At 40.8% G+C, this 26,606-nt stretch overlaps 1 protein-coding gene across 4 annotated transcripts; it reads left to right on the forward strand.

The window, feature by feature from the left end:
• The first annotated feature begins 66 nt into the window (after positions 1-66).
• Positions 67-25,869, forward strand: RNF20 (ring finger protein 20). 4 transcript variants are annotated; one of them, XM_019949035.3, is made up of 20 exons: positions 67-196; positions 1,253-1,407; positions 6,572-6,766; positions 6,873-7,020; positions 7,174-7,356; positions 11,424-11,542; positions 13,776-13,922; positions 14,095-14,172; positions 14,380-14,499; positions 15,840-16,019; positions 16,979-17,114; positions 17,438-17,559; positions 17,681-18,051; positions 19,293-19,410; positions 20,217-20,366; positions 21,921-22,133; positions 22,683-22,808; positions 22,976-23,116; positions 23,863-23,964; positions 24,219-25,869. In XM_019949035.3, the coding sequence occupies exons 2-20, from the start codon at positions 1,279-1,281 to the stop codon at positions 24,393-24,395; spliced, it is 2,955 nt and encodes a 984-aa protein (XP_019804594.1). In that variant the 5' UTR covers positions 67-196; positions 1,253-1,278; the 3' UTR covers positions 24,396-25,869. The 4 variants fall into 4 exon arrangements, with proteins under 4 accessions (XP_019804594.1, XP_019804595.1, XP_073662447.1 ...); XM_019949036.3 differs by having other exon boundaries at positions 6,599-6,766; XM_073806346.1 differs by having other exon boundaries at positions 82-105.
• Positions 25,870-26,606: the final 737 nt, after the last annotated feature.

A 26,606-nucleotide genomic window follows, 5' to 3' on the forward strand; every position in this document is an offset into this window, starting at 1 on the left:
GTCTTGTGGTCCACTGCGCCAGGTTGAAGCGACTTCCTCTTTCCTTTCCCTTCTTCCTCTCCCTGGCCCCGCCTCCCGGGAGCCTCGCTTGGTCTTCGCTTGCGGGTAAGGGGTGAGAGGTGGGAGTGCTACGCGGACCTTGGTGAATAACTGCCCAGAGTTCTGCTCCCGGGCAGCGCAAGTTGGAAGAACCCAGGTTAGATCTCTGACAAGGGTGGGAGGGACTCTGCAGGCACCGGGATCTCCACCCTCTCCCGATCCCAGGCCTCCCTCTCCGGGGCCTGCAGTTGGCCCATCCGGAGGCTGGGGTCCTTGGCCCCTCTCGAGTAGGATTGAGGCCCTTGTCCTGCTCCTCTCTCTCCAGGCGAGGTCCCACTCTGGTTGCTGCCACCGATACCCTTCTCCTGGAGCTTGAATTGGAAGCAGAGTAATGTGTGGTCTCGTTGATGGAAGTAGTAAAGTGCTTTAGCATCTATTCCGCCTCCTATGAGCTCCGAAACCTTGGGAGGCAAGTAGGGCAGACAGAATATCTGTTCTCTTGCATTGTGCATATAGAGAACTCACTCTTCCAAGGCAGCATGGCTCCCTAAAAGTTAGAACTGGGATTCACACCCAGGTCTAGCTTCCACAGGGTTGCACAAACTCGTGGGGAGAGCGTTTGGATATAGAGAAGAAACTGCAAATATATAAAGGAGAGCTAGCATTTCTGAGTGCATACTTCATGCTAGGCATTATGCAGAATTCTTTCTGTACTTGCTTATTCCTTATAAGGAGCATAGGAAGCTTATATTGTTGTTATTTCTGGTTTAGGAACTTGAGGCTCAGAGATGATAAATGACTTGTCCAGTATTAATAATTTAGTAGACATCTCCCAGGTCTCTTTCAGCTCTCTGATTCTCCCAACACTATAGAATTAACTTCTTTTCTAATCAAACTGAACTTTTCAGATGTTGACATTTCAGGAAATGAGATTCCTGAAATTTTTCTTGGTCTCTTCACCCTTTGCCCATTGGCTTATTTCTTAGCAGCATCCTATTTAGAAATTTGTAGTTCCGTAAATTCAGCTGTGACTCTTACTCCACAATTTTTCTCTTTCCAAGAGAAACTTAAGGATCATGTTGCTGAGTGTGGAATTGATGGATCCAGGTTAAAGGACTGGCCAGAAAAACTGCTAGTTTTTACATCATAGGTGGACCCTCTTTAGTTCTCTTTGCAAAACTTACCTAAGTTTCTGTCTTTTTTTTCTCTCCAGGAAAACATCTATCATCTTGTGCCAAGATGTCAGGAATTGGAAATAAAAGAGTAGCCGGAGAGCCTGGCACATCTGTGCCTCCGGAGAAGAAGACAGCTGTTGAAGACTCAGGGACCACGGTGGAAACAATTAAGCTCGGGAGTGTCTCTTCAACGGTATGTGGAAACAATGCTGTGAGAGTGTGTTTTTCTTCTGTCCGTGGCAACCTGAAAGTAATAATTTACGGAAGCCTTCTGGAGTAAGGGAAATTGATTTGAAAAGAAGAGGGAAATGAAACAGCCAGAAGTAGATGAAATGATGCATTGCTCATTTCTAAAGAAGAAATATATTGACATTTGATCTTTATTTTTAAAGGTACGTTTATGTTCTCTGAAGATTCTGGTCCCTGATACAGCATGAGGTATTTAGCATTATAGATATTTAGTGAGGGAGCTATACACTGATTTTTCATTCATTGAAAACTTAGGTGCCAGGTACTAAGAAGCAATGTAGAAAATCACCGAGAGAGTGTCTTCTTATTTTCTTGTCTATAAAATGTAATTATAGTACCTAACTCACTGGGTTTTTGAGAGGATGAAATGAAAGAGTTCCTGCTAAGGAATATTACCTTTAACATGGTAATGTACTATTAATAGTTTTTATTGGGCTAGACATTGTGGCTATAATGGTGAATAAAATAGATATTGTCCTTGCTGTTATGGAGTTGACAGTTTTATTAGACTGTTATACACCAACAGCTTATAGTAATGTTATATGTCCATTAGACATCAGAAGCTCACTATAATAGGTTAGGAGTCTGTATTTTGGAGCTCAGCCATGGTGATATGGTGTAAAAATGCTTCACATTTGTATAGCCTACAAAACCACATCTACTCTGTGAAATTGAGGATCAGAGAGAATAGTAGGAACATTCAGAGTAAATTGTTGATAAGTATTATTTCTGAAGTTGTCTGGGGTTCATCAGCCTCCTGTTGCCAGGAGGTGATTTTTGTCTTGGCACTGTCTCACGTCATGCATCCCAAGGACATTTATTCATTCAATAATAAATATTTGTTGAGAATTTGTTTTTGCCAGACACTGTGCTTTACCCTAAGGACAGCCCCTGGACTTCAGCTTGTAGGTTGACACTGAGCAGGGAACAGACTGTCATAATAGAGTGGGAAACGTGCTCTTCACAGGGATAACCACATGTGCTAAGGGAAGCACCGAACACACATCCCATTTTGAACTTTATCCAGAAGGCCGTGAGGAGCTACTGGAAGGTTTTAAGCAGGGGAGTAACATACTCTGACTTAGGTTTGGAGAATAGACTGTAGGGGAGCAAGGGTTGTAAGCAGGAGTTCAGTTAGCAAAATTGTTTCCTCATTCCTTCTCCCTCTCCTCCCTCCCACTCTCCCTCTCTAAGGGTGGGGAGCTGGTGCATGAATCCACTGATCCCTGCCCCAGTTGGTTGAAGGTTGCCCTTGAAGGCAACAACTCCTCCTTTGCACTTTGAGGTTGCTGTAGTAAACTGAGATTGTGGAGCAAAAAACTTTGAGACTGCAAGGTATGCTTGAAGTGGGACACTGGTAGGGTGACTGGAGCTGTTCACCGGAGGTGTGCTGAAGTCTGGAAGGCTGACAGATCGTGGCATGGGGCGCAAAAGTGTCTGCTACATGTAGGAGGCTGTTGCCGTAATCTTGAGGGATCACGGTGGCTTGGGCCACTGTGGAGGTGGTGTCGACAATATTTGCTTGTGGATTGGGTGAAGTATATGAGAGGAAGGAGGCACGATGACCCCAGGATTTTGGAAGTATGCAGTTTTCACTAACTGAGCTAGGGAAGGGTATGAGAGGAGCAGATTTCTGGGAGCTGTGGGGGATGAATCATGAGTTTGAAACTGGACATGTAAGTTTGAGGTATTTATTAGGCCTGTGAGTGGATAGGTAGTTGGATGAGGTGATCTGCAGTCTGTGGAGAGATCTGGGCTAAAGCTGTACATTTGATAATCATTATTTTTTTTAATGGTATTTAAATCCATGAGACTATAGGCTCTCCCATAAGGAATGAGCATAGATAAAGAAGTCTGAGAACAGGGCCCTGGAGCACTGCAACCCTTCACGTCAAGGAGATGAGAAGAGACTAATTGAAGAGGGGCCATTGAAGTAGGAGGAGAATAAGAGAGAGTGGGGTCCCGGAAGTCAAAAGAAGAAAGTGTTTCAGGAAGAGGTTGATCAGGTGCTCCTGATGGGTTGAGCAAGGGGAGGACTGAGACTTAGATTTAGCCTTAGAAATTTCACTGGAGACTTGACAAGAACTGTGTTGGTGGAGTGGCGGCAATGGCAGCCTGACTGCAGTGAACTTAAGAGAATATGAGAGGAGGGAAAAGAGGGCAGAGGTGTTGCTTTGGAGTATTGATGTAAAGTAGAACCAAGAAAATGGGGCCTTAGCCAGAGGGAAATGTGGGGTTGAGGGAAGGTTTTCTTAATTTGTTTTTTAAAGTAGGAGATATTACAGCATTTTTATTTATTGATGAAATGATTTGCTAGAGAGGGTAAAGTTGATGATGTAGCAGAAAAAGAAGACAGTTACTGGTGTGATGTCCTTGAATAGAAGAAAGAATGTAATACGATGCACAAGTGGGAGAATGGGCCTTAACTAGGAGAGGGATGGTTTATCGACAAGAAGGAAGGCAAGGGATGTGGGTTCAGATGTAAGCAGGGCAGTAGTGAGGGTTGTGGGAGATGGAGGTGGACATGCTCTTCTGATTGCTTCTGTTTTTTTTCAGTGAAATCAGAAGCAAGACTCATCTGAGAGTGAGGATGGGGGAGGAAGTTTTGGAGGTGCGAAGAGACAGGAGAAGGTAGGAAGTAGTCACCTTGAAGAGAGAACGGACTAGAGAGAGGGAGTAGGGCTGCTGGGCAGCACTGAGGACCTACCTGAGTCTGTGAGCATGAGTTTAAAGTGAGACCAGTCAGCATGGTGGTTTATTTTTTCTAGTCACATTTAGCTTCATGGATGTAGGTGGAGAGTTGGATGTTACCAGGATTGGGGTTTTCAGCAGGCAAATATGGAGCAAGGGAGGAGAAGGTTATAAAACAGTTCCACTGGTCATGGAATTTAAGTTTGATAAGGAAGTGAGGAAGTGAGAGGAGTGAAAGTCATAGGTACAGGACGAAGGTATAGGACCAGTGGATTGTATAATAGATCCTGGAGGAGTTGAATAATTGTTGGAGTTGATAAACTAGAGAGAGTGAGCTGGAAAAACAGGTGGTAACTGTAGAGAATGGGTTGTTTGAAATTGAGTTTATAGAGAACATCCAGGTACAGCTAAGACCACGAATAGGAATAACTGGGAGTTTGGTGACTGAGGAAGGTAAAGGACAAGATCATTGGAGGAGAGGAGGTCAGGATACAGGATCTGAGATACAGGAACGATCATCTATATGGGAATTGAAATCAGTAAGAAGTACAACATGAGTAGTATTGGAGAGAGTGATGACAAGCCAGGTGCTAAATCTTCAGGAAATGTGGGGAAGTGACCTGGGCATTTATAGGTGAGTGCAGCAAGGCAGGGTGGCAGGTGGTCCAGACCAATGGCATGAGCTGCAAAGCTAGGAGGTTTTAGGGAGCAAAGTGGATAATGGCTTAGTGGCAGTGGAGAGCAAGGAGGACACCCACCTGCCTCCAGGCACAGGGCTTCAAAGCATGTGGGAGAGAAACAGCCATCACTGGAGAAGCCTGCAGGGAAACAGTGTTCTTATCCAGGTTTCAGGTGGAGCAAAGGAGGGGAAGGTGATGCTCAGAAAAGAGGTTAAAGATATAGTTTATTAATAGTATTCATAAACTGGTACAGTTGGGAAGCTGTTGACAGTTTTGGTGTATCGAGACTGTTTAACCAAATGGAAGAGAGGAAAGTAAAAGTGAAACAAGAAATTGGTGCTCTAATAAATGGTTCTTACTTTAAAATATTCATTAATTTCTCAGTAAAGTAAAAATGTAATCATTTCGACATGCTGTTTCTTTGTCTGAAGTTCTCCCTTCCCCCCATCCCCCCACTAGCTTTTCTTAGAGAGAGGTTAAAGATACTGAGAGGGGTACACAATTACTGATGGAGTGACGTTTTTGCAGAAACAGAAGAGAATGGGATCCTCAGCACAAGTTGAGGTTTTAAGAATATGGGCATAAGTTGGTGAGTTGTGTGGATGGGTTTAGGAGATAGGAAATTGAAGAACTTTCCATCTGATGGTTTCTGTTTTCTCTTTAAAACGGAGGCCAAGTCACCTACTTAGTGTGATGTGAGAGGAGACAGGGTTTGGTAGTTTGACATTGCCTCAGTGTAGAATAGGAGCTAGATCACTTGATCCAGAAAGAAACATTTCCGGACAAATGATAAGATCTGCTCAGGTTAGAATTCATTTTATAAAGGCACCAGTCTCCCTGGTTTAATGACCTTATCTAGAAGTCTCAGCATACTGGGTATAGGAATGGAATAGTCTAATACGTGGATTAATTCAGATTGGGGTTTGTTCGCAGAGGTAGAATAAAAAGATTAAAGGCAGAGAACTTGAGGAGCCTGATAGGCAGGAGTTTGAAGGAATGTATTATAGGGTATAGTCAAGGTATGGAAGATAGTGGAGACAGAGGAGAAAGGAGAAAGTTCAAAATTTTGGAGATCCAGATGAAGACTGGTATATTGAGATAAGAGCATGAGCTATCTGGAAAGATGGTTTTATTCAGAGAATGGAAAGTTGGAATTTAAGATTTCAGATGTGACACAGTTCCAGATAATGACAAAAGTCTAGGATGTGGCTTTTGAAATGTCTGGCTGAAGCACAGTGAAGGAAGTAATCATTGGAGTTAAGGAATTCAAAATGCTGACAGTGTAGATGCTAGAGGATTGGATGGTTTGTCCACACAGGTACATGTCCACATGTATATTGAAGTCACCAGATGTGTTGACGGGGACTGGGATACAGAAGGACCTGGTTGTCAAAGTCTTGAATAAATGACGGGCAGTGGTTAGGAGATAGCTGATTGATTGGGGAAGAGGGTGATCTAGCTGGATGGTGGAGCCTCACAGTAGCAGTATTTTGTGGATGTACATGTGACTAGAACAGTGAGCTGGGTGAAGTCAAGGTTCTAGTGTATATGTGTGTGTCACTCTTTGCTCCCATCATCACAGACCTTTACCTTTATTTATTTCTTCTGCTTCTACTTCTTATCCCATTATTTGCTGTAAGATTTTGTTAATAAATATCTTTTTTCATAGGAACTAAGTAATGCACATATTAGCCCCTGTTGAGTTTAACCACTGATTTGTCTAATTTCTTTATGGAGATTAATAAGACTGGTTTCCTGGGGCAGGAGGAGTTAGACATTCGAACACTGCAAGCCAAAAATCGCAAACTGGCAGAAATGCTGGATCAACGGCAAGCCATTGAAGATGAACTCCGTGAGCACATTGAAAAACTGGAACGAAGACAGGCCACCGATGATGCCTCACTATTGATCGTCAACCGGTACTGGAGTCAGGTAGCTAGCTTGTTTTTATCTGAGCATTGTAGTTCTCCTTAGCAGACTCTTTATTTCCAAAGTTGTTTCCTTTTGTATTTTCGTAACTGTACCTTCCCTCCTCCAGTTTGATGAAAACATCCGTATCATCCTTAAACGTTATGATCTGGAGCAGGGTTTGGGAGACCTACTCACAGAAAGAAAAGCCCTTGTTGTGCCTGAGCCGGAACCAGACTCTGATAGCAATCAGGAACGGAAAGATGACCGAGAGAGAGGTGAGTGTTGGTGGCGGATTTGCCACTTCATGCTTTCTGGGTGTTTGAAGTAGAGTTTCGCTTTGAGGCTCTCCATTTGAGGGGAAAAAATAGATTTTGATATTTCCAGTTTTATAATATTAGGGGCTTCTTTTTTCCCCCCTGTGTCCTCAGGGGAAGGGCAAGAGCCAGCTTTCTCTTTCCTTGCTACTTTGGCCAGCAGTTCCAGTGAAGAGATGGAATCTCAGCTGCAGGAGCGCGTGGAGTCCTCCCGCCGAGCTGTGTCGCAGATTGTGACCGTCTATGATAAACTGCAAGAAAAAGTGGAGCTCTTATCACGGAAGCTGAACAGTGGAGGTGAGGCAAAAACCAGGAGACTGGAAGCAGAGGGGGAGAAATAGGAACTCACCTTTGTATGCTAGTTTGTAGTTTTCAGACTTACATATTTATTTATTTTTTTTTTTTTTATCTTTTTTTTTTTTAATTAATTTATTTATTTTTTTTGCGGTACGTGGGCCTCTCACTGTTGTAGCCTCTCCCGTTGCGGAGCACAGGCTCCGGACGCGCAGGCTCAGCGGCCATGGCTCACGGGCCCAGCCGCTCTGCGGCATGTGGGATCCTCCCGGACCAGGGCACAAACCCATGTCCCCTGCATCGGCAGGCCGACTCTCAACCACTGTGCCACCAGGGAAGCCCCTACATATTTATTTTTAATTAAATTTCTTGGAGTCAGTTTTAATATGTCCTTGTTTTTTGTTTTTCTGTTATCTCTAATATTTTCAAAAAAGTTGACTCAGGCTTTAGAATTGTTAGATTTTAGTGTTTAAAAAGATAAAACAAAATATTATAGGGATGGAAAAGTGTCTATTTGAAATAAAAGTATTATTTTATGTTAACTAATTAGATTTAATGCAAAAACTTATATTTGTTCAGTGTAGTTAAGTATTTGTGTAGTTAGGTTGCATCTTCTTTTTCGAATTTATTTATTTTTGGCCGTGTTGGGTCTTCGTTGCTGCGCGCGGGCTTTCTCTAGTTGCGGCGAGCAGGGGCTACTCTTCATTGCAGTATGTGGACTTCTCATTGCGGTGGCTTCTCTTGTTGCGGAGCACAAGCCCTGGATGCACGGGCTTTAGTAGTTGTGGCACGCAGGCTCAGTAGTTGTGACGCATGGGCTCTAGAGTGCAGGCTCAGTTGTTGTGGTGCATGGGCTTAGTTACTCCGTGGCATGTGGGATCTTCCCGGAACAGGGCTCGAACCCACGTCGCCTGCATTGGCAGGCAGATTCTTAACCACTGCACCACCAGGGAAGTCCAGGTTGCATCTTCTTGTTTTTTTTTTTTTTTTTTTTTTGCGGTACGCGGGCCTCTCACTGCTGTGGCCTCTCCCGTGGCGGAGCACAGGCTCCGGACGCGCAGGCTCAGCGGCCATGGCTCACGGGCCCAGCCGCTCCGTGGCATGTGGGATCCTCCCAGGCCAGGGCACGAACCCATGTCCCCTGCATCGGCAGGCGGACTCTCAACCATTGCGCCACCAGGGAAGCCCCAGATTGCATCTTCTTAAGTGCCCTGATTTCATGCTTTAAATAATAATCCTGGTCTAGTTGTAATATATTAATTTCTCTGATTGTCATTAAGATGTTTAACCTTTCATTTCTGAAAGAAATATGTCAGATGCAATGGAGGTTGAACCATTGGCTGGGAAAATAAGAATTTTCTTACTCTGTAGTTTTGTTTTTTAAGATACTTGGGCTAAATTATCAATAGAATTAAAAGAAGAGGCATATTAAAGACCTGTGAATATTTTGTGGGCAAAGGTTTCCTTTGCTTTTCCAATAGGGTGTTTGTGTATTTCTGTATTTTATTATTTGGATAACAGATACTTGTTTTAAGATATACAAATCAGAAGTCACATAAAGTACACTACACAAGTCCTTCCGTCTTACTTTCCAAAGACAGCCATTGTAAACAATATTATTCGTGTCCTCCCAGGCTTTTGTGTTCATATATTGCATCTACTTGTGTGTTCCCAGCTCAGCTATGTCTCTTGGTGCAGTGCCTTGCCTCACTCTTCTTTGTTTCTCCATTTTCTAGCACTGTTTCTGGTGTCTAGTGGGTGCTTACATAATGGTGAATGAATGGCTATAAATCTTCCCTGTCACCTAATGTAAACCGAGCTGTATGTTACTCCTTTCTCCCTTGGCTCCACTTGAATAGTTAGAAGGTATTATTAAACATTAGTAATATGCCACACGGATATACCATACGCATTATGGTTTATACAGTATGCATGGTGTACCAGATAATATGCTATATGCAGAGGCTATGTCGTTATGAAACTTGATTTTATAAATGAATATCAAGTAAAGGAATTGCTGTATTTAAAAAGGAACTAAAATGAGTAACACATTAAACAGTACTTTAAAATTATTCTTTTTTTTTTTTTTTTTTTTTTTTGTGTGGTACACGGGCCTCTCACTGTTGTGGCCTCTCCCGTTACGGAGCACAGGCTCCGGACGTGTAGGCTCAGCGGCCATGGCTCATAGGCCCAGCCGCTCCGCGGCATGTGGGATCCTCCCGGACCGGGGCACAAACCCGTGTCCCCTGCATCGGCGGGTGGACTCTCAACCACTGCGCCACCGGGGAAGCCCTAAAATTATTCTTTTTGATGGCATGCATTTTAAGGTAGGATTTAAGTTAAAAAATAAAAACATTCATTACAAGTTACAAACTGCTAAGCTATTATTTATAACATAAAAGTCAATTGCCATTGATAAGCTGAACGTTCTAAGAGATAAAGGTGTATAAAGTATGAATTGTAGCATCAACTGTAACTTTTGGCGGTTCATTTTTTTCCTCATGTTTATTTGGTCCTTGATTCAAAAGAATTACATTTATCAGCTTGTTTATTAATTCACTAAATATTTATTGAGCTCTTACTGTATTCTGGGCCTTATTCTCAATATTTTAAGATATTAAGAGGACTAAAATTCAGCCCCTAGTTCTTAGCTTGGGTTTTGAATCAGAATCATTTTGAGAGTTTTTGGAGAATACTCTTTTTTGGCCCTGCCCATGTTTATTCTTATTTAGTAGGTATAGGATGGGTCCTAGGTATCTAATTTTAGAGGTTCCACAAGTGATTCTGATGGGTAATCTTGGTTGAAAACCATAAAAGCCACCACATGACCAACGTGTATTATGTTTCTAAGAGTGGTGCCAATTTTATTTCCTGATAACTGTCTCTAGGGGCAGTATACAACCCGAGAGTATGTGGTTTCATTTACTAACATTTGGATTTCAGCTATAGTATCTGTGACTGATTTTAAACATACTAATTTGGTATGGTAAGTTCTGTAGATTTACTACCTTCTTTGTAAATAATACTGCACACTTTGGTTTTTTTTGTTTGTTTGTTTTAACATCTTTATTGGAGTATAATTGCTTTACAATGGTGTGTTAGTTTCTGCTTTATCACAAAGTGAATCAGTTATACATATACATATGTCCCCATATCTCTTACCTCTTGCGTCTCCCTCCCTCCCTCCCTATCCCACCCCTCTAGGTGGTCACAAAGCACCGAGCTGATCTCCCTGTGCTTGTGGCTGCTTCCCACTAGCTATCTCTTTTACATTTGGTAGTGTATATATGTCCATGCCACTCTCTCACTCTTTCCCAGCTTACCCTTCCCCCTCCCCATATCCTCAAGTCCATTCTCTAGTAGGTCTGTGTCTTTATTCCCGTCTTGCCCCTAGGTTCTTCATGACCATTTTTTTATTTTTCACACTTTGGTTTTTGAGCCTCAGGAGTGCCTCTGGCATAGTATACCAGAATATGATAAGTAATTCTATGCTCTTATCTTTATTCTTCATGATTTTATAGGTGCTCATTTGAACAAGGAAATTACTGCTCCCTGCCCTGCCCTTCCCTTCTTTCCCAACAGAGAGATGCTTCACGTTGGTGTTAGTGACTAATAGGAATTTGTGACAGCCTTAGAAAATAGAATTTTATTGCTATTAAGTCTGACATTGATTAGAGATACTTCTGTCTTGTCTACAATTCTAAAATGCAGGTTTTTTTGGTGATTGTGCCTTATCTGAATAAAGTTATAGGACCTCTCCTTTTCTTTTCTCAAGGCATTTTAATTTTATAGAAAGGGATGGGCGTTAGGTGACCTTGCCTCTGTGTCTACCTCTACAGAAGCACAAAGTTGACTAATTTCCTTAAGCAAGTGCTTTAACGAAGGACTAAGTCCTCTACGCAAGCCTGGGTTCTTAATGTGTCATGTGAAGATAATAAAAACCAGCCTACTTCTTGAAATTTTCAGGAAAATAAAGTGAGATAGCATGTTAATGCTTTGGTGGGATACACAGTTGTAAAATCTGACACCACAGATGCTAACTAAACTAAAGTACAGTTCTTCTCCCTCAGATAATCTGATAGTGGAGGAAGCAGTGCAGGAGCTGAATTCCTTCCTTGCACAAGAGGACATGAGGCTGCAAGAATTGACAGACCTCCTTCAGGAGAAGCATTGCACCATGTCTCAGGAGGTACTTGACCGGAAAGGAGATGGCAGTTTCCAGTGGCCTGTGGCAGACATTGACTCAGAATACTAAGTGCTTCAAACATCATCTTACTCTAGAAAGCCTGTTTTTATACTGAAGAGCATGCAGGGCAGGTTAAAGCAACCAGCTCTGAGAAATCAAAATCCGAGTAAAGGTTAAGGGAAGGAAATAATTGAACGTTTCTCCTTGACTCTGCCTCTGTTTAAGTGGACATTTTGGGATCTTAGTTTTTAGGAAGAATTACCATCATGGAGATTTGCAAAACAACACACCAAACCCCCAAATATTAAATTACTCCAAATATAAAAGACCATGTACAGTGTTACTGAGGAATAGGTTGGTAGAAATTTATCTGAGAATGGAGCAGTAGGAAATACTGCATTTATGATGACCTATGAACTTGAGGAATGTGGCTTTTCAATCCAAACTTGGACACACATAGTGCCACGACCAAACTATGTCAAGATTTGGGTGTTTGTTTATTGTATAAAATGATTGAGACAATGTGGTGATAAGCCTTCTGCTGAAATTTGACCTACCTTAGCTTGGCCACCCAACTCTTACGCTTATTGGTAAGTTAATAGTTAACCGTTTACTTAGTGCCTAGCACTTAAGTACTTTACGAATATTATCTCTCATGGTCAAATAACTCTCATTTTACTGCTAAGGAAACAAATTCAAAGAAACTGATGACTGGTCTGAGGGCACGTAGCCAGAAAGTGATTGAACTGTGATTTGGATGTAGGTCTGTTCAACTTCAAAGCCTATGTTCTTCATTATGTCCTCTTTCCTAAACTCCAGTGCCAAGGTGCATGCTGGGCTGGTTGCCTGGGAATCATTTGGGAAGTTTATTAATACTTCTCATCAACCTTCAAAGGGGTTAGAGTATAGTGGTGCTTATAAAGAAATTGGAGTGTAGTAAAAAAATCAGTATAACTTTCTGTCATGTTTTAAGGCATAAGCTAGGTGCTACCAAGATGAAAAGGTCTTCCTTTACCAGCCCTTTCCCAAATCTCATTTAGCATTACTAAGTTGGAGAGACATATTGCTCTGCTCAGCTGAGCTGATATCCAAGACGGCTCTCACGGCTGGTTGTTTTTTCTTTTTTGTTTTCTCTTGTTTTTTGGGGTTTTTTTGGCCGTGGCACGTGGCTTGTGGGATCTCAGTTCCTTGACCAGGGATTGAACCTGGGCCACGGCAGTGAAAGCACTGAATCCTAACCACTGGGCCACTAGGGAACTCCCAACTCATGGGTGGCTGTTGACGCTGCCTGTCAGCTAAGAGCTCATCTTAGTTGTCCACTGGAGTGTCGCCTCTCCAACATGGAAGTTTCAGGGTAGTTGGACTTCTTACATGGCAGCTGACTTCTTCCAGAGAATGAGTGTTTCAAGAATATCAGGCAGAACCTGCATGGCCTTTCAGACATAGCCTTGAAGTTATGTAGCATCATTTCCACTGGGTCACCAAAGTTGACCCAGATTTAAGAGGAGGGGACAGTGACCTCACCATTTTTTGGGAGAACTGTCAAAGAATTTGGGGGCCATATTTTAAAACCAACACAAAAGATATGTGTAGATTAATGTGGACATGTAACAGTTTTATAATTAAAGTATTAAATAGCATTAGCTATGTACATCTCCTAAATAAGTAGAGAACAACATAGATTTTTGTATCTTTATAGCATCTGATTCTAGATTGCCCTGGGCTCAGCTTGAAAAAGAGAATGGAAGTTTTCCTTCCATTCTCTTTGGATTATCATTTGTTGGAATATGGGAAGGGAAAGTAGAGGGTAAAGATAGCTGTCTTTTCTAAATAAATATTTGAATTTTTATCTCCTAAAATATTTGTCTGGTAAAATCAAGGATGTTATCTTTTGTCTCTTAAAAAACATATTTTCTGATGGGTTTGTGGTCTATATAGGGAAATGGTGCTTCTCAGAGGCAGAAAAATTATTGAATCTTAAGTAGTCTTTTCTTTGTGAGAGTTCTTATAGACTTTTACAGTTTTCGTGATTGTGACTTACCCAAACTGTTAAACTTGTGATTTCAGTTTTATACTCATGTGTTGGGAAGAGGGTGAAATAGCTTTTACTTAAACCTTTTCTTTAATGACACATAAGCATGGGTTAATTTTGTGGGATTTGGGATATAAGGCATTCCTTTTCTAACCTGGTCTTTTTTTTGCTGTATTTTTCTGAACACCTGTGTTTGGGATGTAGTTCGCCAAGTTGCAGAGTAAAGTGGAGACAGCTGAGTCACGAGTATCTGTCCTGGAGTCCATGATTGATGACCTGCAGTGGGATATTGACAAAATTCGAAAGAGGGAACAGCGACTCAATCGACACTTAGTAGAAGTCCTAGAACGGGCAAGTGCTGTTTTATTCATAGTTTGAAGACTATTCATTTTAAGGAGTCTACTCAGAAAGGATGGACTTGGGTAGTAGTACTTGGAGAAAAAATGGACTTCTTTGAAAGTACTTTGGTTATCAGACTAAAATTTTAGGGCCTCTCACTGAAGAATCTTTGTCTTCTCCATAGGTGAATTCAAAAGGTTATAAAGTATACGGTGCAGGGAGCAGTCTCTATGGCGGCACAATCACTATCAATGCCCGGAAGGTAAAATCGCGACTCCCCGAGGGTTTGTTTTTTTGACCTGGTGTCAGGTATTGTGTTAGGTACTTAGGATTGTGTTCACAAGTACACAAGTGACAACGTGGGGTTTTGCTAGAAGAGTGGATCAGTGGAGCTGGAAGCTTAGGAATGGGAATGATTTAGAAATTCCTTTTCTTTACTCTCATTTTGCTATTTCCTGCTTTTCTCCAGTTTGAAGAAATGAACGCAGAACTTGAGGAGAACAAAGAGTTGGCTCAGAACCGTCACTGTGAGCTGGAGAAACTTCGGCAAGACTTTGAGGAGGTCACTACGCAAAATGAAAAGCTGAAGGTAGGAGACACAACTCTGAGGGGCAGTAAAATGAAACTTTTTGCTGATAACTCACATATGTGTTGTGAACCGTCATAATTTATTACGGGAAAGAAAAATGTAAGTTTTGTTGCTATATCCATTTATTTAGTTATATATATACTTAATATTGGTACCCTGCCTTTTCTGAAAAGAATTTAAAGCAACCTACAAAAATACATTGGCTGAATCAAAGGCACTAACTTAAGAATTGTTGAGAAAAAATGAGGAGTAGGGTGAACTAGGGTGAGGATCCAAAGTGGGTTTTAAAAATGGGGCTTGTATACAAGATACATGCAAGAAGCATGTAGCTACAGTACGTAGGCCACTCCCATGTCAGTAACTGCCAAATGTGGGCCACAGAATCTGCCTCTGCAGCTTCTAACTGCCAAAGCAGAGAAAGAAACATGGTCAGTGATCCTGTTGGTTTTCAAACCTGCCCATTAGAATTTTCTCTCCCTGGTTCTTGGGGGGAAGAAAGTAGATTCCGAAAGTCTTCCCACCCCTCTTTCAGTCACAACCACCTATCTTTTATAATTTTATTTGTTTCTAGGTAAATATATGAATAAAGATGTTTGAACTGAAAAAAAAAAAAAAGAACAAAAACAACCTGAGTTGAATCAGTTGATGTGTTTGGGTAATTAAAGTAAACAGTTACTTAGGAGAAGCATAAGTTTTTTTGTTGTTTTTTTTTTTTGCGGTACGCGGGCCTCTCACTGTTGTGGCCTCTCCCGTTGCGGAGCACAGGCTCTGGACGCGCAGGCTCAGAGGCCATGGCTCACGGGCCCAGCCGCTCTGCGGCATGTGGGATCTTCCTGGACCGGGGCATGAACCCGTGTCCTCTGCATTGGCAGGCAGACTCTCAACCACTGCACCACCAGGGAAGCCCCATAAGTATTTTTGATACAATAACAAAAATACTTTTCTCTGTGACTGTCAATAAAGAGAACAAGTTAGTGGCTAGGGTCCTCAACTATGTTCTTAAAATAAGTATCCTGACAAATTTCTTAGTGCTCTTCTCTGTCCCTAGATCTGACAGATTTCATAGGGCTTTTCTAGTGTCCTTGGATCTAGGTTGACACATAATGTAAAACATGTATCAATTAAAACAATCCTTGGGTGGAAGAATACAGGTACCAGGTACCACCTCGTGGAGGGTCTAATTTAAGTTAGGATAGATTTTATGTAACTAGAGGAATAGGTAGATAGATTTCATAAAGTTTGTCTCAGTTGCACAAGACGTCAGAGAGTTTAAGATTTTATTTCCAGGCTAGCATCCTAGATTCTGCTTCTGACTTTTCTTTTCTTTGGGCCCTCCTAAGGTGGAATTGCGGAGTGCTGTGGAGGAAGTGGTCAAGGAGACTCCAGAATATCGCTGCATGCAGTCACAGTTCTCTGTCCTGTACAACGAGAGCCTGCAGTTGAAAGCCCACTTGGATGAGGCTCGGACCCTACTTCATGGCACCAGGGGTACCCACCAACGCCAAGTTGAGCTCATTGAGGTAACAGCCTAGCTTTGTCTTCTGTATATAAGCTTCCTCCCTCATAAATTTTATAATTTTACTCTCTTATGCTCAATCTTTTATTCATTCAGAAAACATTTATGGAGTGGCTGTAGGTCTTTACTCTGCTAGATGGTGGGCATCCTGCCATGAGAGATCTTAGAATCTAGTGGGGAGAACAGTATCCAGTAGAATGCAGTGTGTTGCAATAGAGTATATCTAAAAGGTGCAGTGATAAAGGAGACAGAACATCTGATTTGACTGTGGAGCCGTCCTGATTCCACTTGCCAAAGTGCAGTATGACTCTTAAGGATAAATACAAGTTTACTGGTAGATAAAAATAGGAGAAGGGCATTCCCAGCAGTGAGAACAGCAGATGTAAAAAAAATAGTTTAGTATGGCTGGAGTCTTATGTGCATTGGGGAGAATAGTGTATAGAAGCTGTATCACTGCTTACAAGCCATTATATCATATAATGGCATATGTAAATAATTTTTTTAAGGCAGAAACTTTCATTCATGTGTTCACTTCTGTATTTTCCATTGCCTTTAAGGTTATGTTTATAGTAGTTTGTCTTTTACTGTGTGTCTGCCAAAGAGTTGAGTATATCTTACTTTACTGTTTATATACTGTTTTCTTCTTTAGTTCTCCAACCAGATTGTAATATTCTCAGTTAGGAGCCATTTCCTATATTTCTTGAGTCTCCTGCTAGTTCTCAGATGAGCGTTTTGGAGCTGTCTGGTGCTCATTAAGTATTGATTGAATTGGAACTTTTCAGAGTAATCCCTCTTTTCTTGATGTTTTCTCTTTTTCTTCTTAGATCCTTATAGATCAAAGATCTATATACGTAGATAAGGATCTTGATCCTTTTAGATCAAATTTAGGAAACAGTAATAGAATATGATGACATGTCCACATTTTGATAAGAATTTTTGATTGGTTCCTTTTTCTGTGTGTAGCGAGATGAGGTTAGTCTTCATAAGAAGCTGAGGACCGAAGTGATCCAGCTAGAAGATACACTGGCCCAGGTCCGCAAGGAGTATGAAATGCTGAGGATAGAATTTGAGCAGACCCTTGCTGCCAATGAACAAGCAGGTACAGTTACTCTGGCTCCACCCTGTAGTTCGTCTGCTGCACATGCATTCCTTGAAAGACACAGCGTGGTCACCAGGGTTTGTTACGGAGCTCAGAAGTCCTAACGAACCTTAAATCAAATCCTGTCATTCATTTTGGTTTACAGCCTGGGTGCTTGTTTTTTAACTCAGATTGGCCAGTTTTGTTTTCATCTTCTGAGAAGGAATCTTCCTTTTGTCAATTCTCCCTGTTTCTCAGAGTTCCCTCATGTGTTCTACTCTTTCTCTCCTTGTGCCTTTGCCCTTGTCACACTTCTTCCTGACATTGCTGTTGCTGTATTTAAGGCCCCATAAACCGGGAGATGCGCCACCTCATCAGTAGCCTCCAGAATCACAACCACCAGCTGAAGGGGGAGGTCCTGAGGTATAAGCGGAAACTGAGAGAAGCCCAGTCTGACCTGAACAAGGTAACCAGGAGCAGGAGAATAAGTATTATTTTCTGTTAAGTTTGCAAAGCTGTCTTGGGGTGAGGAGAGTGGTGTGGTCACCGTAAGTGTGGGTGCTGCTTTCCTTTCTCTGCCCTCCCAGACACGGCTGCGCAGTGGGAGTGCCCTCCTGCAGTCTCAGTCCAGTACTGAGGACCCTAAGGACGAGCCTGCAGAGCTAAAACAAGATCCTGAGGACTTGTCTGCCCAGTCCACCGCATCGAAGGCATCTCAGGAAGAAGTCAACGAAATTAAGTCCAAACGCGATGAGGAAGAGCGAGAACGAGAAAGGAGGGAAAAAGAGAGGGAGCGAGAAAGAGAGCGGGAGAAAGAAAAGGAGAGAGAACGAGAGAAACAGAAACTAAAAGAGTCAGAAAAAGAGAGAGATTCTGCTAAGGATAAAGAGAAAGGGAAACATGATGATGGAAGGAAGAAGGAAGCAGAAATTATCAAACAATTGAAGATCGAACTCAAGTAAGAGCAATGTTTAGAGTAACTGTTTCTGACTCAAAAGCTAAGGTTAGGACATCGTGCATGAAATGTTTGAATGATGGCATCGCTTATTCAATAATTGTAATGTATCAGGTGTAACTAAATGTACAATTAATGTGGTCTCAGTTCTTGATCAAGTGTACGACTTCAGTGGCCTGTGTGGCTATTGTATACTCTGGTTCAGTGATCAGGTCTCAGTAAACCCTATTGTTGTAGCCTTATTCTTCATGAATCCAAATTAAGGAAAAGGATGTCATGATTGAGGTAACACTCATGAGAATTATTGGAAGTAAATACTGCTGTTTACTAGATTTGGGCAAATTGTTGGCATTAATTATAATTTAAATTATAGTAGGTAGAATATGTATCGCTATAACTTGAACAGTATTGATCTCTTTGCCTGACAGTTAAGTAGTCTGTGTGTATATCAGATCGTTTTAAGAGATTTCTAGGAGGTTTACTCCTACAGGCATTGAAACGGTAAGACAGACCTTTAAGTCGAGAAACACTGCCGTAATCTCACATATCGCTGCTTCTCATCCTGCTCAGCCGTACCTTTTCTGATAGAACCGGTTCCTTCTTGCTCCCCGTTTGTCATGGTTGAGCCTTTATTGGTGTTTGGATTTAAGGGACTACTGAGCTCAAAACATTTGAACTTCTTTGGTATATAAAAGGATAATTAAGAGGTTTGAAAATTTAGTAAGATAAAGTTTTAGCGTTTAGCCGATGGTTAATCACTCAATTGTCAAATCTAGGAATAGCAGTATATTTTAAACTTTGAATTTCCTCCCTTTTTTTCTCTCTTCCTCTTGCTCTCTTTAAGGCAATTTTTTTTCCTCCAAGTGCGGTATCAGAATTATTTGGGTGACTTACTTAAAGCACATTCCTGGACTCCATCCCAGACCTACAGAGTCTCAGTTTCTACGAGTGGCGCCCCAGAACTTTGCCTATTTAACAAGTGCCATAAGTGTTTATTTTATAACTATGTTGGAGGACTTGGTCTGATGGGAGAAATGAGTCTTTTTTGCAAACTTACTTTTCTATACTTTCTGAGTGTATCCAGAAATCTCTTGATAGTCTGTGCAAAAGTTTTGTCTTTTAGATGTGTTATATAAAGTGTGAAATAGAACTGTTGTAAAATATTTTGCATAATTCAAAATTCCCTTGCTCTGATGCCCTTTGTTTTCTCATTACACCATTCCCCTCTACCACCCTCATCATAGGAAGGCACAGGAGAGCCAAAAGGAGATGAAACTATTGCTAGATATGTACCGCTCTGCCCCAAAGGAACAGAGAGACAAGGTTCAGCTAATGGCAGCTGAAAAGAAGTCTAAGGGAGAGGTAATCTAATCTGCCATTACCTGTCATTCTGGTCAAAATCTTCCATTTGTGGGATTCTCCTTCATACTTCTGAAGGCTGTAGTTTCTTTAAAGTTAGCATTTAAGACTTAGCAACATTTTCTTCCCTTTCAAAGACCATCTAATATAGAGACTTCCAGATTTTCCACTAGGTGGTAAGGTATATCAGAATTACGGGGAATAGGAGTAACCTTTTCAAACTTCTTGTTCCCCTTTGTGCCATATAAATTGTCATACTGATTTGCTTTTTCTGGTTACTTTTGGGAAGAATGCCTTATTCTTTTAAAATTGGGAGCCTAGGAAAAAAAAGAGTGAGAGCTATTCTAAAGAAAAGTACATTTGCACTCCTCAAAAATGCCGCTTGCAGGGCTTCCCTGGTGGCGCAGTGGTTGAGAGTCTGCCTGCCGATGTAGGGGACACGGGTTCGTGCCCCGGTCCAGGAAGATCCCACATGCCGTGGAGCGGCTGGGCCCGTGAGCCATGGCCACTGAGCCTGCGCGTCCGGAGCCTGTGCTCCGCAAAGGGAGAGGCCACAGCAGTGAGAGGCCCGCGTTCCGAAAAAAAAAAAAAAAAAAATGCCACTTGCAGAAGCGTGTGATGTTGGAATGGAGTGATGTTAAAGCAGGGTTGTGATGTGGTGCACTAGTGTATCATTTGTCTCCTTCCATAATCCTATAAAGGTTCTTTTGGTGTTATGGGCCCTCCATCTGTGCACAGTATTAATTGATTTTTGAAATTGTATTATAGCTTTTTTGTTTTTCTTTTGTGTGATTTCTTTCCTCCTATAGTTGGAAGATTTAAGGCAAAGACTCAAAGATCTGGAGGATAAGGAGAAAAAAGAGAACAAGAAAATGGCTGATGAAGATGCCCTGAGGAAGATCCGGGCAGTAGAGGAGCAGATAGAATACCTGCAGAAGAAGCTGGCCATGGCCAAGCAGGTGGGCATACTTTCTTTATTTAATGAGCTTTTTAAGTAAATTTTACTTGATAAGTAAGTTATTGACAGTGAAATTTGCCCTGTCATTCCAGTCTTTTTTTTTGGTTAATATTTTTTTCTCCTGTATGTTTGTTTTTACATTGAAGTCTCTCATCCTTCAGTTACTTTGTTTTGTGTATTTGTGAGGAAGGAAACTTACTTCTATTTTCAGATGGATAGCCAGTTATTCAAAAACTGTTTCTTGAGGGATGTATCGTTTCTCTGCTGATCTGCAATCAGGGGATGTAATGAATATAAAATTTTATAAAAAGATATAAAATTTTATACACATTATGATTATAAATACATGAAACCAAGAAAAACATGTTCCGCAAATAGGTTACAAATAAATAACCAATATGTCAACTGTAGTGGTTTCTGGATCATAGAACTATAGAGACTTGTCCCCTTCTCATAAGGAACTTATATTTCTTTATTTTTAAGTCCCAATGGATTTTATTAACTTTCGATAATAAAGATACCAAAAATGGTTGGAAAAACCATATAGGTACATAAATAAACCATAGTACACATGGGTATTTAATATGTGCAAAAGATATAGTTTTAAATCAGCAAGTAAAAGGAAGACGATTAAATGTGGTGGGCAAAAACAAAATAATTTTGGAAAAAAGTTGGAGATATATTTGAACACTCTACACTAAGATAATTTCCAAATGGAACATATATATAATGTTAAAGAAATCCATAAAAGAACCAGAAGAAAACAGATAAATTTCTTTTTAAATTTGAATTGGAGAAGACCTTTCTAACTATTAGTAAAAGTCTAAAAAATATGAAAGATAAGATTGATAATTTTGACTTATACAAAAGACCACACAAAACCTCTTCTACATGGCAGCAAAGCCAAAGAGTAAATGAGAAACCTGGAAAAAATATTTCTAACTCTTATCATGAAAGGGCTTATCTTTCTAATATATATTAAAAAATCCCCAAAAAATGATAGGGAAGAAAACTCAAAAGCCCAATAGAAGAACAGACGAAAGATATTAATAATTCATAGAAAAACAAATGGCTCTTAAACGTATGAAAAGATGCTCTGTAATTTATAATAAGACAAATGTAAATTAAAACTATTTTTACGTTCAGTTTTTCACCTATCAGATTGTTATGAAACAGATGTTTTCAGAGTTGAAAAGTCTGTAGATTCAAGTCAGTATTATAATTGTGGAAAAGTATGAGAAAACGTGAGGTTTTATGATAGAAATTTTCTTAACCAACTCCTACTTGATCAGTTTGCTAGATTATGGTGTGTATCATTTTAGTCTGCTTCAGCTGACCTCAAATACGGCCCAGTTAATGAGCATCAGACCAACAATCAATGCCAATGGCTTCAGATTCCTAGGGCTAACCTAGTGACAAAACTAAGCTTCTTAAAACTGTCTTCTCTGTCACTAGGTTATTTCCATAACAACAGTAGGAAAGTTTAGTTTCCTGTGTGCATTTCTTTGGAGTTAGAAGATTCCATTAAAATGAAGGTTCTTCTTTCTTATTTTAGGAGGAAGAAGCTCTCCTCTCTGAGATGGACGTCACAGGCCAGGCCTTTGAAGACATGCAGGAGCAAAATATCCGTTTGATGCAGCAGCTGAGGGAGAAGGATGATGCAAATTTCAAGCTCATGTCAGAACGTATCAAGTCCAATCAGATCCATAAGCTGCTGAAAGAAGAGAAGGAGGAGCTGGCAGACCAGGTTTTGACTCTGAAGACTCAGGTAACTAGAATGAAAAAAGCTTTCCAGAATCCTGTTGAAATAGGGTGCTTTCTACACGAAGATACAAGTAAAGAAAATGATTATTGTGGCATTTTTTGTAATAGGAAAAACTCCCCAAAACTAATGTACATGGTTTGGGTACTGGTAAATAAATTATACATCCCTACAGAGGAGTACAGTGCAGCTGTTTAAACAAAAGTGGATCTGCTAATAAGGAAAAATGTTTAAATATATCATTAAGGGATTCATCTATTTATCCCTTTTGTGTTAAAAATGTGTATGTCTTTGTGTGCACGTGCTGTGTATCTTAAAAATTTCTGTAAGGCTGCATGAGAAGCTGTAAGAGTGGTTACCTGATTACATCTGAACGTTGGGATGAGAGAATTACCATAGTCTTGCATGTAATTTGAAAGGTTCATGGATAAAATCAGTAATAGTTCGAGTTTTCTAACAGATTCTCTTTTGTGGGCCTGTGGATTAACAGAGCCTAGTCAATTTTTTGTGTTTTTCCTTCCTGTTTGTGTTAAAATGTGATTTTCTTTTTCTAAGGTTGATGCCCAGTTACAGGTAGTGAGGAAACTGGAAGAGAAGGAGCATCTGTTACAAAGCAACATTGGCACAGGGGAGAAGGAGCTGGGTCTTAGGACCCAAGCCTTAGAGATGAATAAACGCAAGGTATGATCGATTACTCTGTGGTCTAAAGTGACAGTTAGTCTTCAGAGGAACAGATAAGTTTAACACTGATAAAATTACAGGTTCACTTTATTCCTTGGGCTTGGTAACATTTTGTCTCACTGGAAATAAGTGGTGATAAGTTAGTGTTGTTCATACATCCCTCATAGGCAATGGAGGCAGCCCAGCTTGCAGATGACCTCAAAGCACAGTTGGAGTTGGCTCAGAAGAAGCTACATGATTTTCAGGATGAGATTGTGGAGAACAGTGTCACCAAAGAAAAAGATATGTTCAATTTCAAACGGGCCCAGGTCAGTTGTTTTTTCTTCACTTTTTGCCTTTCAGGTATTTTCTGAGCTCTAAGATGACCTATGTTACAAAAGAGTCATTGGTCTATCGTATCAATATGTCATTTCCTATTTAACTGTAAGTTCCTTGAGTGAAGAGATGGAGTCTGTTTTCTTCACTGAAAGCTATCCCCGAAGCCTATCATGGTGCCTGCCACCTAATGGGCATGAAATAAATACTTATTTATTTAAATGAATGAGTTAGTGAAATCGTAAAGAAGTAGCAGCAAAAAAAACACTAGAGAATTTTAAAGTTCTTCTTTAAATTCTTCTACAATTTTTTCTATTTTTTGCATGCCAGCTGTTTCTCATGCTGCCTTTCTATAGTTGTCTATAAGTCTGTAAATTCTGATCCAATCTATCTTCAGCCTAAAAACTAATTGCCTTAAAATAAGGTGGCCTATCAAGTTTTCATCTTTTTTTCTTTTTTTAAAATTTAATCCCTCTAAACTTAGACTGGAGTTTCGCAGAACTGAACTGACAGTAGTTAGATGCAACTGAAGTTTGGTGATATGATTGTGGTTGCCTGTTCCGAAAAAAAAGAAAATAGCTTGTCATTTGCAATTCTCTACATTCCTAAAATATAGTTAGGCATGAAAGGACAGAAAGTCCTTTCTTTCTGCAACAGAAAGTTCAGGTTGGAGCAATTAATTTTTCTCAAAAATGACAGATCTGGGGGAGTGTGTAATGGGTATGCTATCCCACCACAGGAGGACATCTCTAGACTTCGAAGGAAGCTGGAGACCACAAAGAAACCAGACAATGTACCCAAATGTGATGAGATTCTGATGGAGGAGATTAAGGATTACAAGGTTAGAAAAACTGCCTCAGTGATTTGTGTGTGTTTTTTTGTTTTGGCCTACAGTGGCCTACTAACAGATTAGGATAATAAATACTGAACTCCTTTACTTGAAGGTAACAGAGAATGCTTTATCATGTGTGTGTGGTGGGGGCGTGCGGTGCTATTACTGTCTTAGTGCTTAGTGGATTTTTTGCTTATATATCAGAGCCATTTGGGTCCTAAACCTTTATGGTTGCTCTGACTCTGATTTCTTTTTTTTTCTAGGCACGCCTGACCTGTCCGTGTTGCAACATGCGTAAAAAGGATGCTGTACTTACCAAGTGTTTTCATGTTTTCTGCTTTGAGTGTGTGAAGACCCGCTATGACACCCGCCAGCGCAAATGTCCCAAGTGTAATGCTGCTTTTGGTGCCAATGATTTCCATCGCATCTACATTGGTTGATCCAAGCCAAGAGAAGAAGAGGGGCAGGCTGGACGGGCACTTAGTCATTAACCATCAAACCTCTACCTCTTCTCTCCTTGACTGTCACCCACAGGGCAGTTTGTCCGTCAACTCCCTTTCCTTCACAGACTTTACGTCCGGGTTCTCCTCACTAATACCTAGGTGACTTCGGGAGGAAAGGACTGGTAATGCAAGTCTTGGGTTTTAGAATGAATTAGAAACAACTTTTATTTGTCTTCCCTACCAGCTTTGTGTATTTCCTGCCTTTAGACTTTTCAACATCTTCAGGCTTTTACTGTATAATCTTGGATTGTCCATTCCTCCTGAAGAAGTCAAATTGGTATTTTTGACACAGAGAAAGAAACAAGAGTAGAGACACATGGCTACTTGCAGTGGGCGGTGATCTTTTAGAAATAAGCTGTCTGCAGGCATAAACAGTACTTGATTTGGGCAGTAAACTTTTTGTAAACTTGGATTATAAAATGGTATCATCATGCTACTTATTCCTGGATAGTTTGAAGCCTTAATGAAATTTATGTCCAGGATGATTCAATCCATTTCCTGTTCACTAGCCAAGTAATTTGTTAAGGTCAGCTGGCCTCCTTGTTACAGTTACTTAAGTTTTGAATGTTCTACTCATTGATGCCTTTAAATTTCTCGAGGCCAGAATAATTTCAAATACTATAGCCCCTTTTATCTTATAATGAAATCAAGATTGGAGAGGATGGGGCACAGGGCTGCGATGGTGAAGAGACCTTCTGGGTACCCTGGGGTCTCGATACAGGGAGGCCTTGGTGAACTATGAATTACTCTCATATGCCTCTCCACAGGGGTTGTCGTCACTCCTGTTTTCCAGAAGATTCTCTGTAATGTTTCTGTAGGACTTTATACTCCACGAGCTTCAATTAAAGCAGGATTCAGTTTGCTTTTGTGTTCATGTTTTCCTTTGAAATTTTTCTATTTGTCAGTATTAGTTGATTTTATACCTGCTGTTTTAGAATTGAATTCTCTTGAACAGAAATAATCAACTTAGATTAAGGGGCTAGCTCTGTTTAAAGTATTTATTTCTCTGATTAATTGAAGCACTTTTCTCCCAGTTGTTTTATTGAATCTGTTCTGCGGAGTGATTATGCCTAAAATATAATGGTTTATTTGACTATTTATTTCTCTCTCATAGTTCGCTATGGGGGTAAGAGATTGTGATTTGTTTTCCAGAGGGTATCAGACTGCCTGGCACTTCAGTTTTAGAGTTCTTGAGGTATAAGATTTATAGTAACCAGAAAACCAGAGGTTTTCTATATCTCTGGTAAGGGGTTGTGTAAAATGGATCCCTTCTTGATCACTACCTGTCCTAGAAGAATGGGTAAGGACAAATTGCATGTCCTTTTGTGGTCACTACCTGTAATTGGAAGGACTTGTGATGGGTTCTACAGAGTCATGTGGAATGGGTTAATAAATGAGTCTAACTGAGAAACCTTACAGTGTCATCAAAGAGGTCACGGGCCTCTCGATCCCCTCACCCCCCTACCCAACACACACACACAGCCATAAGGGGGTCTGGCCCTGCTTCAGGGTACACGGTGCCTTTGCATTCATTAATAGGGCACTTTCCCCTTACTGTTCTCGTCTTATAAGGAAACTTGTGAGGGCAAACAGACTATTTGGGCAGCTAGTGGTTTGGGTTTGGATATTAATTGTTTATGACACTTGGCTAGGAAAGCCAGCTGCCCAGCATCAGGGGACCCTGGAGCCTGTGGAATGTTGTGGAAGGAACCAGGAGTCCAATGGGAAGCTGGATTTAGGGGAAGTTCCTCTAGCTGGAGAGAGCAGGGAGCCCCTAGTCCCAGCTAGCTTCAGGTCCAGGCAATACAGGAGGAGCTCTTAAAGTCATTTTTAGATAACGACCAAAAACGGTGGTGACTTGGTGCACTCCGGCTTCTCATTAGAGACGAGGTCAATGAATGGGCTTCAGGAATACCCACAAATGGTATATGAAATTTTGTTTGTGTGTGTGTACATTAGTCATAGCTTTTTTCAGATCCTTAAAGAATCAAAATTTCTTAAAGGAATTTTGAAACTTAACAAATACCAAAAAAGTTAAGAATCACTGCCCTAGATCCATAAGAGATTTTTTTGAGGATTTCTTTAAAGTAATGCCTATAAATGCCAGTTTCAAAGATTATTGTAGAAGTACTAGAGTCTCTCTCTCTT

Source organism: Tursiops truncatus, chromosome 6 (genome assembly GCF_011762595.2).
Source record: "Tursiops truncatus isolate mTurTru1 chromosome 6, mTurTru1.mat.Y, whole genome shotgun sequence".
In the NCBI taxonomy this organism is placed as follows: Eukaryota; Metazoa; Chordata; class Mammalia; order Artiodactyla; family Delphinidae; genus Tursiops; species Tursiops truncatus.